General features: G+C 38.1%; 1 protein-coding gene across 1 annotated transcript in view; it reads right to left on the minus strand.

The window, feature by feature from the left end:
- LOC111147106 (cytidine and dCMP deaminase domain containing 1) overlaps positions 1-18,345 on the minus strand; it is a 43,277-nt gene that overhangs the window by 10,730 nt on the left and 14,202 nt on the right. Inside the window, exons 4-6 of the mRNA XM_022503000.1 lie at positions 15,305-15,482; positions 8,185-8,754; positions 2,880-2,929 (exon numbers count right to left, since the gene is read on the minus strand). Coding sequence (XP_022358708.1) covers positions 2,880-2,929; positions 8,185-8,754; positions 15,305-15,482 — 798 coding nt within the window. The remainder of the gene's footprint in view (positions 1-2,879; positions 2,930-8,184; positions 8,755-15,304; positions 15,483-18,345) is intronic.

Here is an 18,345-nt window from a genome sequence, read left to right on the forward strand (position 1 = left end):
TGATCCCCATGACCTGAGCTGACAGCCAACTGACTGAGCCATCCAGATGCCCCCTGCAAATGTACTTTCCTTTAATATTCATATTTATTGAGCCTCTATTGTATGCTTGTATATATAATAGGCATATTATATATATATATTTATAATGGAATTTTTTATTTAAACAGCTCTTTTTTATCTCTCATAGTCAATGGCCTATTACCTATAATATGAATGGTATATCAGTTACTAGAGTGAATACTGTACAAATCACAAGTGTTTATAATAATTTGGAATATGCTGTAAACCTTGGTAAATTTCAATATATTCTAACTATTCATGTGATAGTTTCAACAAACTCATTACTATGCCCTCTTCTTTTAAAAAAAAGATTTTATTTAGTTATTTGACAGAGAGAGAGATCAAAGTAGGCATAGAGGAAGGCAGAGAGAGGGGGGGGAAGCAGGTTCCCTACCGAGCAGAGAGCCCGATGAGGGGCTCAATTCCAGGACCCTGAGATCATGACCTGAGCTGAAGGCAGAGGCTTAACTCACTGAGCCACCGAGGGACCCCAGTATGACCTCTTCATAAAAGTCTTTGTTAGGATGAGCCGACAAAAGCTTACAAATAAAATGTTATCTCCCTAGTAATAATAATAAATTATTCTTGAGCATTTACTACATGTCAAACATCATGCTGAGTTTTATATGTATTATTTAATTTAATCAATCCTCACAACAACCTTGACAGTAATACTATTAGTTTTTCCATTTTATGGATAAGGAAACTGAGGCCCAGAGAGATGAAACTTATCCAGGGTCACAATGCTTAGCAACACAGCCAGAATTCAAGCCTGAGTTGCTAGACTCCATACCCATGTCTTTCCACTTTACCACGCTGCCTACTATAGATAGTTTGACTGGAAACTTAAATTCTTACAAGCACTTGAGAACCAGGTGTTAAGCCAAAGGCTGCTGGGCTTTCATATAAACAAATGAGAGTTCCAACCATAGGCCAGGCACTGTGTTAGGTGCCAGGAATACAGCTATAAACAAGACACAGAATCCTTGCCCTCATGAACCTTATAATCTGGAGATAGGAAATTGTGCACATAATTTCAACTGTAATGAGTGTAACAAAAAAGTTGCACAGAATGCTACGGGAGTTTTTGGTGGAGGAATCTATTCCGGTAGGTAGTCATAGCTGGGGTAGAGATAAGTAGAGTCAAAAGATCTTTTGAGGGTGGAATTCATAGCACTTGGTAGTTGATTATACGTGTGTAATAACGGAACGGGATGGTGACCACTGATGAAGAAATAGGTTAGCAGGGAAGATACTAGATTGTTGGCTAGGTTGAACTTGAGGGGCTTTTGATATATCCAGGGAAACAGTCAAATTACTTGCTATTAAGTCTAGTGAGGCAAAGCCTCAACTTCCTACTCCTCTTTCAGTCAGACTTGCGGTTACTAAGTGTCTCTTGACTCCATGCCCTTCCAATCCACCCCCACACCTCCAAGTCCTCATCACCTCCTCTTTATTAACTCCTTTTTTGCTGTGTAGCCCCACTTCATTCCCCCTTTTCGTATAAATCTGATCAAATCATTTTCCCATCTCAAATATTCTTGGATTGTCCAACAGAGTAGCCACTAGCCATATGTGATTACTCTGAATTGAGACGTACTGTAAGTTTAAACTATACATAGGATTATGGAGAGTTCTACTCCCCCCCAATGCAGAATATTTTATTAATAGCTTTTATATTGATTACATGTTGAAAGAGTATTTCTGGATATTTGATTAAATAAAATATATTCTTAAAATTAAATTCATGTTTCTTTTCTTTTTTATTATTTTTTAAAGATTTTATTTATTTGCCAGAGAGAGAGAGAGAGAGAACAAACAGGGGGAGGGGCAGATTGAGGGAGAAGCAGGCTCCCAGCTGAGCAAGGAGCCCAACGTAGACTCGATCCCAGCATCCTGGGGTCATGACCTGAGCTGCAGACAGACGATTAACTGACTGAGCCACCCAGGCATCCCATCTTTTTATTTTTTTTTAATGTGGCTCCAAGAAAATTTAAAATTATGTGTGTGACTTGCCTTTTATTTCTACTGGTTAGCACTAGAGCATCCCACTGTTGAAAAGATAAAGTCCAAACTCTTTACATGGCATATAGATTTCTTCATGGTCCAGTCTAATTTTTTGCTACTCTACTACAGAGTACAGTAAGCACGTAGAGTACATACTATATGCCAAATCACTTGAATTTTCCCACATTCTCTCTCATACCCTCTCCCTCTGCATGTTATCCTCCCAGTCATACTAATTTACTCTGTCTGATGTCTTCCTACGCATTCTTCAAGACTAATAAATAGCACCTTACCTCCTCCAAGAATATTTTACTCATTTCTCCAAGCAGCAGAGAGATTGCTCCTCCATGCTCTCCCAGTGTCGTGTTATAATTACAGTTATATACCAGTCTTTTTTTGTTCCCCTGTCTCCATTAGTAAACTATTTAAGGCCAGCAAAGGCAGAAAATGTGGTCTTTAGCTCCTGTTTATTGTGGCACAGTGCCTACCCTGTAGAGGTGTTCAATAAATGTTTGCTAAATGAATGAGTCTATCTAGACAATTGTAGAGGGAATGATCAACTTTTTTTTTAAGATTTTATTTATTTATTTGACAGACAGATCACAGGTAGGCAGAAAGATAGGCAGAGAGAGAGGAGGAAGCAGGCTCCCCACTGAGCAGAGAGCCCGATGCAGGGCTCGATTCCAGGACCCCGAGATCATGACCTGAGCCAAAGGCAGAGGCCTTAACTCACTGAGCCACCCAGGCGCCCCTGGTGTAGAGATTTCTTAAATAAATAAAAACTTAAAGAAAGGAATTGTTTTCATACTTACAGATTTTCCTTCTGCCCAGATGACTGCTCCAACTCCAGTTTTATGATCCTCTGAAAGATAAATGACATTTAACTCAGTAAAGATTAATTTGTTAGTTTCAGAAACACATTTCCAAAAATAATACATACTGTTGAAACATAATTCATAATGTAGCAACAATCCTTGACATCTTCACTAATTATAGAAATACATTTTTATTACTAAATAAACTTATTTAGTAAAAATTTACCACTAAAATAAATACTTTTATGCATGGAATATGGAAGTAGGTACTAAATAACCAGGCAGGGTCACTACCAACCCAGTCGCACATGATCTATATACAGAGCTCATTAAAACGGCAGTGCCCACAGATTACTTCAAAGCTGCCAGAACAGAGTGTAATTTTATAGATTCTCCACTAAGTCAGTTTCTAAAAGACTATTTCTAACAGATGATGAAATTGATTTAAAAAGAAATTTCTGAACTAATGGATTTAATGTAACAATAATTCACAACACTCAAATCTGTCTTCTACCATTTTTAAACACTCTAACCACGGAAAATACATTTTGCAGAAATGTCCTTGCTAAGAAGGAGTTCAAACTTTTAATACAAACAAAAACAAATATTTATTTGTTTTATATTTGTGTATAAAACCCTTTCCTGACCTTCAGAGTTTACCTGAAGGGGAAAAGAATGGCAACTTAGTGAATGATGCTCATTTCTGAATCAAGTGCCAGAAGTTATAAACACGAGATTATAATTTCCTTGCAGAACCCAAACTTCTGCAACGAATAAAGCTGTATTTCTTAAAACTATTAATCTGAAACAGAAAGCTTTAAAAAACCAAAATAGAAATTCTGCATATCAAGGATTGACTTTTTCTACTAGTACTAGGGTAAGTTTCAAATTTGTAAGACAATAATACACTAATAACAAAAACATAGTATTTATCAAAATCTTAACAAGGGACTGATGTAGTTAAGTAGGTACCACTTACACAGAGATGGTACCAATTATCGGAACTTACTCATATTGGTAAGGAGTAAATGAAACTATAGTTTTACCTTACAATTTCCTAAAAGTTAATCCCCCCCAATGATAACTTTATCCTACCCAGGCATTAAAAATGAGTTTGCTTTATAAATAAGTCTTAGAAGCTATGATAACATAATGAAATCCCCCATCTTCAGTTCAAGTAAGTTTGGGTTTTCAAAATTATATCACAAAGCATCTGTGCAATTTATCTGAAGCAATTTTTATGCATCATCTCATTTTTACCTACAGGTAAAGCAGCTATTTCCTTTTCTAGCTGAGAAAACAGGCCAAGAAATCAAGTGACTAAAATGTAGCCCTCCAGATGAAACCTACCCCTCCCTCTGATGTTAAGAATTTAACAAAGATTTCTCTCTTGACTGCCCAAGTAGACAGTGGTGAGGGTCCCTGTATTCATGAAAAGTACAGTCTGACGTGGGAGGGAGACAGGAAGGGGCAAACACAGAAGCACCTGTGTGCCGTGCTGTGCTAGGAAGGAAATGAGGAGTGGAGGGTATTGGGAAGGCTTGTTCTAGAGTGGAGATTCATGAAAGAGATTGTGGTGTAAACAAAATTTTGTTCCTTCCAAGACCTTCAGAATATAACATGAGGTGGAAAGAATAAAATTATAGCTGTACGCTCATTTCTAAGGCAAGTGGCAAAAGCTAAAAACATAAGATTATATTTGCCTGAAACACCAAAATCTTTAAGCAAAATTATCCTTAATATATGTATAAACCTGAAATAAAAAAATGAGAGACTGAAATAGAAATTCTTCATGTTAAGGGCCTATTTTTCCTACCATTGGCACAAGTATTTTTCATGTTATGTTTTTCCAGTCTCGGGAGCCACTTTTTCTATTTCAGTCGGGGGATAGACTAAACATTGTCAGGAGGGGATAAAAGTGTTTTTCCATCAGTATGCAGCTCTACTGTCTAGCTAAATCTAGTTACACCAACAGAATATTCTTTACTATGCCTTTTAAGATCAGAATAAATTTCATCTATGCTAGATGGAGATTCCACGGCTCCAAGGCTGGATGACAGATAATTTCTCAAGAATCTTTTTGTATCTGTAATTTTTACAGAAATTGCTCCCCATGGTCTGATCATTCACAAGGCTTTCTTTGTACATCCTTTGAAGGAAAGGTCAACTTATAATCACTGAGCCCAATTCCCGAGACTCTGATCACTGAAAGTCAGAGAATTCTTTATCCCATGGCTCTGGAACACAGGTGTGGCTATTTAGCCCCTGATTCTGGGGTCACATCAGAGTATGTCATTGTGCGGTCCATAGACCACTTCATCAGAATCACTGGATGCTTGTTAAAAGGGAGGCCTCCCAGCTCCCATGGAAATCTGAAGCAACCTCTCCAAAGGAGTCAGGCGGGGCTCAGGAACCCATACTTTTCATGAGCATCCCCTCTGATTTACAGGCATACTGCAAGCTGAGAACCACCAAGTTATGATTTGAAACAGTTAACTTTTGTGGCTACTCCAACTTACATTCATCACCAATGTCGTGGTTTAGGAGGAAAGCATAATCCTCAGCTTTGGAAAGCACTTAGTCTAAGGGAAAAGAGGTCCCAAAAAAGATAAAAAATCACACTTGAACCAGATGGGTAAGAGGCAATGCCCTCCTCTCTTTTATCCCCCTCTAGAGTCTAAATGAACACTGTCACTTTTTTGCTAACTCAAAATGTCCTTTAATGATATCTCTGGGGATCGTATTTATTCGGCATTCAAAAAGCAAATAGGCATCTACTTCTTAGTTACTTTCAGAATTCTGTTGTTAGAAGTTTTGGAATTCATTTTACTCATGCATATTTTTGAATGAAATGGATTAAAGAAATGGTGTCTTCACTTTGAGAGTGAAATTCTTCACTCTCTCTATGATTCTGTATGAGAGTGAAATAAAGTCAAAACAAACTGAACAGAATGAAATTAAAAGTCTGGGTTATTTGGAGCACACCCTATCATGGGGATAGCTACCTTGCTGGTTTGTCCTCAGTGTTCAATGAGATACATATATAAATTTCCTGGCTCTGTGCCTTACACATTCCAGGTGCTCAATAAATTGTTACTGTTATAATTTATCATCAGTGAAGAATACCAAGTCCAGAATTCCTTATCAATCCCTTATATCAAATGTTTTTTTGGGACAGCCTGATGTACTTCTTTTGTGGCCACACCTGACCAAATATTTAGTGCAAATATTCATACATTTTACTCCATATGTATGTGCTTGATTACAATGTACTGCTTCAGGCCCCTCCCGGAGTGCTGTGTCATATGCAATACAATACATGTAACTATATTACCTTTCTAAAATCTGAAAAATTCTGGACTCCTTTTCATCTTGCTCCAAGAATTTTGGAGAAGGGATTGTGGACCATCTACATTTGGATATAAAAAGATTTCCTTTATCCATTCAACACACTGTGCTTCAGTGCTAAGGAAACAGTGATGAACACATGGCTCTCTTCCCTGGAAGAGTGGACAGCGGAGCGGACTGCAGCCCCAAGACTTGCATCCTAGTCAGGATTGGGTTCCAGGCAAACAGTCACGCACAGTCAAAAATTTAACCTTGAAAAATCTTTTCAGTTATCCATCAAATGCAAAAGCACAATGTTATGTACAAAACTGCACAGAAATAGTGGATAACTTTATAATTATCCACAGAAATGTGGATAACTTTATAATTTGTTACAAATTTATAAGATACTTTATAAGTATCTTATAAAGAACATGGGGACGAATTTGTATCTATACATTACCACATCTTTTTTTTTTTTTTTTTTACCACATCTTCAAACACTGGAATCCTACATGGTATGATTCATATTCATGATTCACATTCATACATATTCATATTCATATGTATTCATATTCATACATGGTATGATTCATGATTCATACATGGTATGATTCTCCTATGAGAATATTGAGGAGATATTGAGATCAATTAAAAGAACAGTGCATGCCCATGTCACTCTGGAATCCTCTGAATTCTTATTACCAAAGGGGAATTAGTGAATTATGGCTGTAACAGCTATTCCCATTTATTTCTGTCCTTCCAGAATGGTTAAGAGAAAAATTCTTTATAAAGCTGTTTTTTTGGCCAGACACTAATGCATGGCCCACGATACAACATAATGACATTAAATCAGACTTTTACATAACAGTTGTTTGGAATCATACAGTTTGTGCCTATAGTAGAACCAAATTTTTTAATAAAAATTGAGTGATTATTAACCCTGCTGAAGATCAGAATCCCTTGGAGAACTTTAAAAATTCATAGGCCTAGGCCACATCCTTGCAGACTCGGTTCAGTGGGTCTGGGTTGGAACTCAAGCATTTGTACTTTTAATAGAACTTTTAATGATGATTCTGATATACTGTCAGTTGAGAATCTCCATTCTAGTGAAAGTACTTTGATTGTGGACTTTGTTTAGAATATACTGCAGACCAGTGGCATTTGTATGAACCTTTTCTTGTGATTTTCTTTCTTCTCCTTCTTTCTTGGGATAAGCTAAAAAATATCCTCCATTCATCAAATCTTACTCTACTGCTCCTCCTGCCTATATTCCCGCCCCCCCCCCCCACCGCTTACAAAGTTACATTTAAAAGTGATCATGATTTTACTTTGAAAAATCTTATGCCTGGTAAGATGTGAAAACATTGTTCTATAATTGGAAATACAGATGCCATCTTTCTTCACAATAACGAAAATTCCCAAGTAACGCTTTCCTTTTTCACATATACACTCATTGTCAACTTAATGAAGTAAAAACATCTGATTTTTCAACTTGCTGATTAAAGACATACCAGCAACTGGAAGAATTTAATATTCCTTTACTTCAATGCTGTTAGTTATTTTGAATTCATATTTTTGTTATAAAAATTTTTAAAGTTTTTATTAAATGCTGAATACATACAAAATATTGACGAGTCAACTAAAATTAATGATTTTAGTTCTCTCTCCTTTCTCTTTTTGTCCCATTTCTAGTGGAGGGCTCAGTGATCAATGAGATGACAAAAGCAGGAAGTGGAAGGGTCTAGATAATCAGTCCCTGATTTATAAATGTAGCACTGAAAATAAGGCCACAGGAATCCTAAAACTGCTCTAAGAGTTGCCTACTCAAGGGTTTCACTAACTTCACACATATAACGAACAGTATCTAAGAGTAAATGAACTCTACAATAGATGAGACAAATACCATTTTACTTCTGAGACAAATACAACCCAATCAGTCAGCCCCAATTTATGCACTAAGCATTTAACTCACCAGTTCGATATGCCAATAACCTGGCCTGAACCATGCAGTGCCTTGCAATTTCTTGTGGCAAACTTTGATTGTGAATTTCATTAATCTGTTCGGTATTACCACAATAAAATCCGTAGTGCTTAAAGTTGGGCACACTGGAAGCTACTGTGGCCAAGAGTAGGATAAGGTCTTTCATGTTTTGTCTTAGATTGCTAAAGTATGGATTTTCACATAGGTTCTCCAAGCCTATAGTCATCAGTATTTGCTTATGCATTTCTTCATTTGAAACCAAAAATAACATTTCATATTCTTTTATTCTTTCTTGTTTACATTCAGAATAAAAGTCAACGTTAGCATCCGGCAATGTTTTTGCAATTTTTTGAATAAAGTCACATTTGTAAGAGGTCTCCTCTACAAACTGCACCATATAACACACCAAAGGCTGAAGTAAGACACACACATGGGCCCGACTGTTTGACTTCAATCTTTCCACCGCTTTGGCATCTAACTTGGCATCTTCAGAACTAGAATCCTCAGTAAGCAAACTTATTTCTGGATCAGCAGGCCAGTATGAAATTCGGTTAACTCCAGCTGAAATACAAAATATGAAAGGCAGTTATCAGATCCATGTTGAAATTAAGGGCTTTCTTAATAAATCCACCTTATCATTGTGGTAGATCCAGCGGTCCCAATATAAAAAATGTCTATTACGAAGTCAACTATAATATAGCCCAAGGGTAGGCAAACTATGGCCCAGAGGCCAAATCTGTCCCACTGCCTGTTTTTTTCCCAGCTTGTAGGTTAAGAATGGATTTTATAGTTTTAAATAGTTGGAAAAATCAAGAGAATAGTATTTTGTGACAAATGAACATTTTATGAAATTCAAATATCAGTGCCTATGAAGTTTTACCGGAACACAGACTCACCCATTCATTGACATACTCTCTGCCTGCTTTTGCACTACAACGAAGTAGTGGAGTTGAGTACTGTACAGACACCATATAGCCTGCAAAGCCTAAGAGATTTGGTATATAGCCCTTTATGGGAAAAGATGGGTGCTTGGAAGATATTTGTGGAATCACAGGCTTTGCTCAGCGTGGTCCCAAAGCCCAGCACCAGAACTACATACTGGAGTCCTATAAGTAATCAAATGGCTGCTTTTAGAAAGATCATAGCTGACAACTGATATTGTTGAGAGTTTTGTAGTTGAAATAAACAATTCATCCATACATTAAATATGTACCTATGGTTGGAATTCTTCCTTTGGGAAGCTATTCTAAAAAAAAAAAAAAAGAAAAGAAAAGAAAGAAAAATTCTAAATAGAAACAAACAAAATCATGCATGTATATATCTAGTGCAGCACTGTTTAAAACAGTAAAAACATAGGGGTGTCTGGGTGGCTCAGTCAGTTAAGTGTCACCTTTGGCTCAGGTCATAATCCTGGGGTCCTGGGATCTAGCTCCTGTGTTGGGCTCCCTGCTCAGCACAGAGTACCCTTCTCCCTCTCCCTCTGCTCCTACTCCCGCCCCCGGCCCCTGCTCATTCTTTCTCTCTCAAGTAAATAAATAAATAAATAGTAAACATAGAGAAAAAAGCTAAATGGCCAAAAGAATGTGAGGGTAGCAGTTTATATGAACGTATTGGGGGGTGGGGAGCAATATCAATTTTTTTAAGCCCACAAAATTAAAGACAAAACAATTTCTTTTCAATTAATGTGACAGAAGGTTAGTAATCTTTAATATACGGAAAAAACTGTAATTCATTAACAATACATATGAATTGACAAGAACAATAAGGCCTCAAGACAGACAAAACAATATGATCAATTTACAAAAGAGAAAATAAAACTAGATAACAAACAGATGAAAAAAATATTTTGTATTTGAGAGGGAACAATGAGATCCCTTACACAGGGTTAAGCACTCAAATGTTCATCAATTGATTAGTATTTTACAAAGAGACCCCTTTGCTAGTTATCTCATGGAATTTCAGCTAGGACAGATTTTTATGATTGTGCCCAGAAGGGAAAAGACAGATGGCCCACAGAGTGTCCTGTATTCCAAGTAACAGATGAATTAAGAAGTCTTAGTTGAACAAACACACATTTCTATCTACACCCTGCTCATCCTGACTCTTACTGTAGCTTGGGTTATAAATCAGCTTTGAAGGCTCAGAGCTGGTATCAGAATGTTTCCTCTGGCTGCATTTCACCTTCCCTCTGTTGGAGTTCTCACAATCCATTTTCTACTCAGTGGTGATAGTCAATCTTTCATCTAAGCATCTGGTTTGCTTCTAGCAATCCTGATTTAAGGAGAAGAGGGGATGACTAGTCTTTGAACAAATGTTCACGTACCACTGGCAAATGCTACAGCAGGGGTTTCCAAATGTTTTGGTTTTAGACCTTGTTATACTCTTAAAAATTAATGAGGACCCCAAGAGCTCTGTTTATATAGATTATACCTACTGATATTTATTATATTAGAAACTTAAAACAATTTCAAAAAAATATTTTTTAATTCATTAAAAATAGAGAACCTACTATACATTAATATAACACAGTTTAATAAAAAATAACTATTTTCCAAAACAGCAATGAAAACTAGTTGAGAAGAATGGCATTGTTTTAAATGTTTACAAATCTCTTTATTATTATCTGGCTTTATAGAAGACAGCTGGATTCTCAAATCTGCTCCTGCTTTCAATCTGCTGTGATAGGTTGTTTTCACTGAAGTATATGAAAAGTATTCAGCTCCACACACATGTATAGATGAAAAAGGAGTATTTTAACACACATTTCAGATAACTGAATATTCCTCTTTGACACTACATAAAAATTTGAGGGGTAATTTCTTAAAAGTTAGTTGCAGTATGGAATCTGAAATGTATCAACAAACTTTCCATACAACTATGTTAAAGTCCATTGGTTTACTGTGCACTTACAATGGCTCTCTCACTCATGCATGATTTTGTAGCATCCTACGTTGGTCTTTTGGAAAATACTGGTTTACCGACTTTACGATATTAAGACAAAGTACTGTTCGTTAGCATGACCATCATTAATATTACATCATTAGAGTCTTTAAGTGTTAGGAAGCTGTAAGCTCATGACGGTGGATGTAACTTTCTCAAAATTCTAATTTTCACTTGACTCAAACTTTATCACTGGCAACAAATACTGTCAGTTTTCTTGGGAGTGACAGTTTCACTTCATTCCTTTCTGAGAGAACACCTGCCACACAGTTTGTCTGTTCGCAGTGTTCCATGAAAAAAAAAAGTGAATAATTCAGTTTATAACTGAATTCAGTTTATAACTAAAGAGTTACGGGGTCCCCAGAAAAAGAAAGAGAAGTCATTTCAGGCCCCCAGCTATGTTCTTGATCTATGCCCTCCTTATGGGCTCTACTCACCCTAGCTCCAGAGCTGTGTCAGAGTTCTTGCTGAACTTCCTGAGAAGTGTCAGAGTTACAACAAAGTGCAAAAGGATTTTAAGGGAACAAAGGAAATGCAAGAACTAACAGTCTCTATCAGACCTGGAAATAACTTACTCATATCAGTCAAAATAAATCAGTGGTAAAAACTTCCAGTGCTGGTTTCAAAAGTAAATAAGGCCCTACATTCCTTACAGAGATAAGGAGCCCAAGACCCCATCCTGGTACATGCCCCTAGCCCCTTCCCCTTGTCAGACGGTTACCTTTGCCTCCTTATGTTAAAATCTCTGCCCAAGGAGGAGGATAACCCTCATTAACATAACGTATAACATAAATTTTCTTAAAATCAATGTACAACCTTATGCCTGCCTTTGTATATGAAGACAAAACTCCCCTTTCTGAATATTCATCTTAACCCTAAATAAAGGAATCCATTCACCCAGTTCAGGGAGTCATGCATTTGGAAGTTATTCCCCGTGATCTCCTTATTTGCTGCAAATAAAGTTTCCTTCCTTTCGGAGTGACAACTCTACCTGGTGCAACTCCTATCTATAACTCACTGAGGAGCTAACTCATGAACCCATGTTAGTTTGGTTACAGTAACTCAAACAACTGCACACATAAGTGTTTTTCCTGGGTGGCTCAGTGGGCTAAAGCCTCTGCCTTCGGCTCTGGTCATGATCCCGGGGTCCTGGGATCGAGACCCACATCGGGCTCTATGCTCAGCAGGGAGCCTGCTTCCCTTCCTATCTCTCTGCCTGCCTCTCTGCCTACTTGTGATCTCTGTCTGTCAAATAAATAAATAAAATCTTAAAAAAATAAATAAATAAATGTTTTTCCTTAAGGCAACCTTCATACTTAATTAGGTTTGTAGCAAAAGTGCTTTAGGTCCACCTCCTATTTTTTCAACACAGAATATTAAAAAGATGTGTACTCAAGTGTTGGGATTTATTAAAATTAATAATTTTTGGGGCGCCTGGGTGGCTCAGTGGGTTAAGCCGCTGCCTTTGGCTCAGGTCATGATCTCAGAGTCCTGGGATCGAGCCCCGCATCGGGCTCTCTGCTCTCTAGGGGAGCCTGCTTCCTCCTCTCTCTCTGCCTGACTCTCTGCCTGCTTGTGATCTCTCTGTCAAATAAATAAATAAAATCTTTAAAAAAAAATAAAATAAATAAAATTAATAATTTTTACTGTTTTATCAAGGACATTTTTACATGAAACCCTCTTTTTAAACTCCAGGTTCATGGCCATAAAGAGTACAAGGACTACTACTACCTTGATTCATACTATAGCAATAGTAGTTTACTCACCATCATTTTGGTACTATTTATATAAATGTAGTGTTATTAAGAAAATAGTATGACCTTGTGGACCATCAGGAATCCATAGACCACACTGAGAAGCATTGTGCTTTAGAACACTAATCTAATAATTGTCATATAAATAAATAATTGTCAATAAAAGTCAGCTCAGCACAAAACACAACTATGTTTTATTCATTTTTCTCCCTTGCTCTAGAAGAGATCAATCAACACATTCACATTCTTTTTCTATTATCAGTGCCATCTCAACCCTATTTTATACCCTGCCTAATATCAAGCTCTTAACCTCTTACCTTTCCATGTTCCAATCCAATAACAAAAAATTAAAAATAGTAAATTTAATCATGTTAAAACCTGCTCAAAAAGCTTCAGCTCCATATTATCTCTAATAAGATTTATAGGTCAATTAACACAAGTGATGAAATGAATATACAGTCTGCACAATTAATTGGTAAAAAAAAAAAAAGGAAAAACAATGTCCCCACCACTCTCATACCTATCTTCTCTATTCATAATGGCAGGGGAAAGACTATAGAATCCAGCAGTATCTGGGCTCTACCTGCTTGAAATACCCGCTGCAGGCAGGAGGCTCTAGCCACATGACCACTTCTCCTGGAAGTGCCTCACTTGTAGGTCAACGGCACTGTCTTTACCCTGGATCTGATCACTACTCTTAAAACTTTCATGTAAATAAAAATTGCCTTCTTCAGAAAAAGCTTAGGTACTCTGTTCTATAGGATAAAGCTCAAAGGCCATACAGTTTTTCAAAGTTCTGCACTTAAGTCCCAACCTGTCATTATCATCCACCTGCCACTATTCTTTCCAAGAGTATTTCTCCATTATGAACACTGACCCCAGAACCTTGTTTCTCACAAACCAATGACCCCGCATGTGCTACTCCCATGGAATGCGTTCTTCTTCCTCTCCATCTGACCCGTCAAGATCCAGCTTAAGCCCCAGCCTTTCATTACAAGACAACCTATATAGATCACTATTTCACTCCTCAATTCATGTATCACTTAACAGCCTTTATCACTCATTTGGTACTAGATGATGTGTTACATTAAGTTGTAACAAAGAACCCAAGCAGCAAATTGAGGGAACGGATTAAAACTGTTTAAGCCTTGTTTGGGATGCCTGGGTGGCTCAGTTGGTTAAGCGTCTGCCTTCAACTCAGGTTATGGTCACAGGGTTCTGGGATTGACCCCCACATCTGCTCCTTGCTCAGCGGGGAGCTTGCTTCTCCCTTTCCCTCTGTCTGCCACTCTCCCTGCTTATGCTCTCTGTCAAACAAATAAAATCTTTAAACAAACAAAACTATATGAGCCTTTTCTTCTCTAGAAGCTCTCCAAACCTGCTCTTTTTGGAGGAGGAGGCCTCATTACATAGGCATGATCGATTAAATTATTGGCCATTGGTAACTGAACTCAAACCTCAGAGGTCTGAGACGTGAGACTGAAAGCGCCGACCCTTTAATTACCTGGTTGGTTCTGCTGACAAGTGGGCCCCCATTTATGGCGCTTCCCAAAAGTCCCTTCACTAACAAACTCAAGTATGGCTGAAGGGGGCTTGTTATGAACAACAAAAGACACCTCTATCACCCTCATCACCCAGGAAGTTCCAAGGGTTTTATTTGCTTTGTACCAGGAAAGGGATGAAGACCAAATATATAACTCATATTCTAAGTCACAACATCATAGTGCCTATGTAAAAGATGTAATATTTTTAAAATGGGAGAATGGTATGCATACTTACCTGGATACAAAACAGAATCATAAGCATAGCTTTAGTGAGCAGCCTGGTGTAGCAGAGATGGATAGTTAAACATTAATAATTTGTGCTTCTCCGTCCGAAGTACAGAGCAGTCCCTGGGAGACAGCTGCTCAGCCAGGAGCTACAGAGCCCACAGTGGATGGGAACAGAAATGATGCAAGTGACTTCCAGGCCAGCATTTTTAGTTTTTAGGAGCAGTGTGCCTTCTCTATTCTCTGTCTCAGTCTACCTCTGGATGCGAAGGACTCAAGGCTCTAGAAGACGACAGTAGCAAAACACACAAGAGGCCTACACCCATGAAACAGCCACATGGAGAAAAACCGCCTGCTGTTCAGCAACACCTATGTTGGACTATTACATGGGTGATAAAGGTCTAGTATATTAAGCCACTGAAATTTCAGTGTTTATTATAGTAGCTAGCATTAGTCTACTAATACACAAAGGCTCATCTAAACAATGACAGGGCTGAGACCAGAATCCGTGTTTTTTGACTTTTCTTAGTATCAAACTATATTCTTATATGTATTCATATTTCTAAATGATAGTGGTGTTTAGGCAATTTATCTTGGTTATTCTTAGATAAATACTATTAATCCCCAACCAAGCTTATCTACACTTACCATTTACAATCATTTTCAAACAAGCAGAACAGGGTTTTCTGGAAAAATAAAGATCACAGTTTTTCAGCCTTGACCCATGTTTTATAAGAGCAATTTTTCCAGCATGTAAATCTTCACTAGAACAGTGGAGACCAACAATTTTCGTGTTTTTCACCACCACAAGACCAGTTCTCTTCACCTACATTAAAATACAAAATAATATTGTATTAGTGCTAACATCTATCAAAAAAGAAACAGGCCCCAAATGGAGTCACTCGTGCTAAGTCCACATCATTGGACTGAGATTTAATACCTAGTTGCAGTTTTGGCCTCTCCCAGGAATATAATCTTAACCAGTCAGACTAAAATTTCCTGGTCAGCTAGTGAGGAAATCCACCTGATAAACTCTGGCAGTCCCCTGAAGGAACGTAACTCTGCCTGAAACAATCCACTTTTTGCTAGACACTTCCTTTTCCTGCCCCGTCTGTATAAGTCTGTAGAGGCCTATAGAAGCCTCCCCTTTTTGCAGTGATGAAGAGCCCCTCCCTATTTACTAGACGGGATGCTGTATGATTCACGAATCATTGAATAAAGCAATTAGATTTTTAAGTTTACTCAGTTGAACTCTGGTTTTTAACAGATTTGGTGGAAGCATTTGGATACAAAGGAAAATTCCTGATGGCTTCAGGGACAACAAGAAACACAAGCATGATACCCTCTGTCCTTCTTGCCATATCTAAGGGCCATAGGTGAGTTTCTCTTGGTTCTGGGCTTAAATGTCTTTGCACTGAGCTCTTAATCTGATTGGTTTTCCAGTCCAATATCCCCCATTTGATTGGAACCCCCACCCCTTGACTTAGCCCCCAGGTTCCATATTGGGAACTCCTGGTGGTTTAGTCTACAACTCCTCATTGTGTGGAATCCCAGGCTATAGTCCCTATTTGTTGAGAAGTGCTGGTTCAGTCCTTTTCCCAGTCCCAGATTGCATGTTAAGAATTGGTAGTGGTGTGCACAAGACCTTCTTTTGGCCAGGCTAAGGTAACATCTCTTGATTACTGCTGGTGTGTTAAGGTGAGCATGTCTGTCTTACATTGTGTAGGTAAAAGCTACTGCTAATCGGACTCTTGGCTGACCAAAAGCTGCCAAATTGGTGGACATGGGTTAAGCACTTAAAAGCTGTTAGAGCAATTGCCACCGAACTCTAAGAATCCTGTGTTAGGATAAGCTGGTCATAGAATGGGTTAGAATGACACTAGGTCACCCACCAACGTCAAGAAAATTTTGATGCAATTAGGTATAGGGTAAAACACCACACAACTCCCAACCCCGGTGCAGCAGCATGTCCCTCTTAGCTATTAGTTTGGCTCTGAGAAACCCACTTAGCTTAAAAATAAGTAGATAGATAGATAGATAGATAGGGAGACAGATAGATAGAGGAGTGCCTGGGTGGCTCAGTCAGTTGATCATCCGACTCTTGGTTTCAGCTCAGGTCATGATCTTAGGGTCCTGAGATTGAGCCCTGTATCAGGGTCCGTGCTGAGTGTGGAGTCTGCTTGTCCCTCTCTCTCTGCTCCTCCCCCCGCTCTTTCTTTCTCTCTAGAATAAATAAAATTGGAAAAAAAAAAAGAGAGAGAGAGAGAGAGATCCTTAAATTCCAAAGCATACCACCTTCTGGCACACTTACTTATTTTAAGTCTAAAAATTATAATCCTGGAAGCTAGAAGTATCTACAAAATGACAGAATCTTCCTAAGCTTTTTTGTATCCTAAGAAGTTGGCTTGGTAACAACCATCAGGTTGGGGACCCCAAAATACGGCCAGACAGAAATGTAGGTTGTACCTCCTTTACCACTAGCTACCGCTGGACAGAAAATATGGGTTAAACTCCATTTCTGGCTAGGGCCCTACCAAACTGCTAGAAGCCCTCAGATAACTAACAGCCTAGAATGCGATGGACGTGGTGAGGAATGGTCCAGTTAGATAAGATCATTCAAGAAGAAAGGGTTTCCAAATCAAACAAACACAGTGGTATATACTTGTTTTAAACGGCAGGCAGAAGGCTCCAAAAGGCTTCAAAATTCCAAAATACCTTCATTGAAAGATTTGTTGCAAATCACTTGTGAAAAATTAAAGACACAAGAGGTATACACAACAGAACTCTAAGACTGAGATAACTCCTACCGTTACCCTCTATCCTCCTTTAATTGAGTATACATTCATTCTAGTAATCCTCTGCCTCAATCTTCTTTCCAATCTTCAGGAGACTACAAGACCATAAACAAAAGTCCACCAAGTAGGTAGCCTTACAGAAACCCCTAGAACTAGCCTTGAAGGAGGGATGACAGGGCTCCAAGGAAGTGTCAGGTAAATTGCGACCTTATTCCCTTAAACAGCCAAGGGAAAATGAAATGAAAATGATTCGAAAACCTTGACAAAATTGATAGATACCAAAGCTACACCGACTTTACACCTCACTAAAGTCTGCTGAGAGATCCTAGGAAAAACTGGCCAAAGCTGGCTAAGGGTGAGAACCCTTACCAGAGTCAGCTCTCCTGGATCTCTGTCTACAGTAACTGGTAGGTAGAGAGAGAGAGAGAGAGAGAGAGAGAGAGAAAAGAAAAAAAAAAAAAAAAGTCTTTTGAGCCTGCTCTGTGGACGCCTTTGAGTCCAGGGGGTTATTTAATACTGTCAGGAATATTTACTGTTTGTCTCAGCTGAAAATTGATATGATACTTAAAAGGAGTTTTTTAAAGTAGCTTGTCCTGTGGTCAGAAGTTGGCCAGATTAAAAGCTGATATTCAAAGCCTGATTAGAGGTTTTCTTAGGCATTCTCCCCCAAGCTAAAATAAAAAACTATGAGCCCAGAGGAAAAGAAAAAACCTTCTCACGCTTTTATGGATTTACTAAAAAATTACAATGACAAAGAGCTCTAAATCTGTAATACAGAAATCTTTTGATTTCCATCTTGAGTTGGAAATACTTTCCCTGATATAAAAAAGCAAATTGAAGATAACGTGGTTGGATGGGGGACCAACCTATGATGTCATTTAAGTTACAACCCAA

Source organism: Enhydra lutris, unplaced genomic scaffold (assembly GCF_002288905.1).
Source record: "Enhydra lutris kenyoni isolate GAN:26980312 unplaced genomic scaffold, ASM228890v2 scaffoldscaffold15, whole genome shotgun sequence".
NCBI lineage: Eukaryota > Metazoa > Chordata > Mammalia > Carnivora > Mustelidae > Enhydra > Enhydra lutris.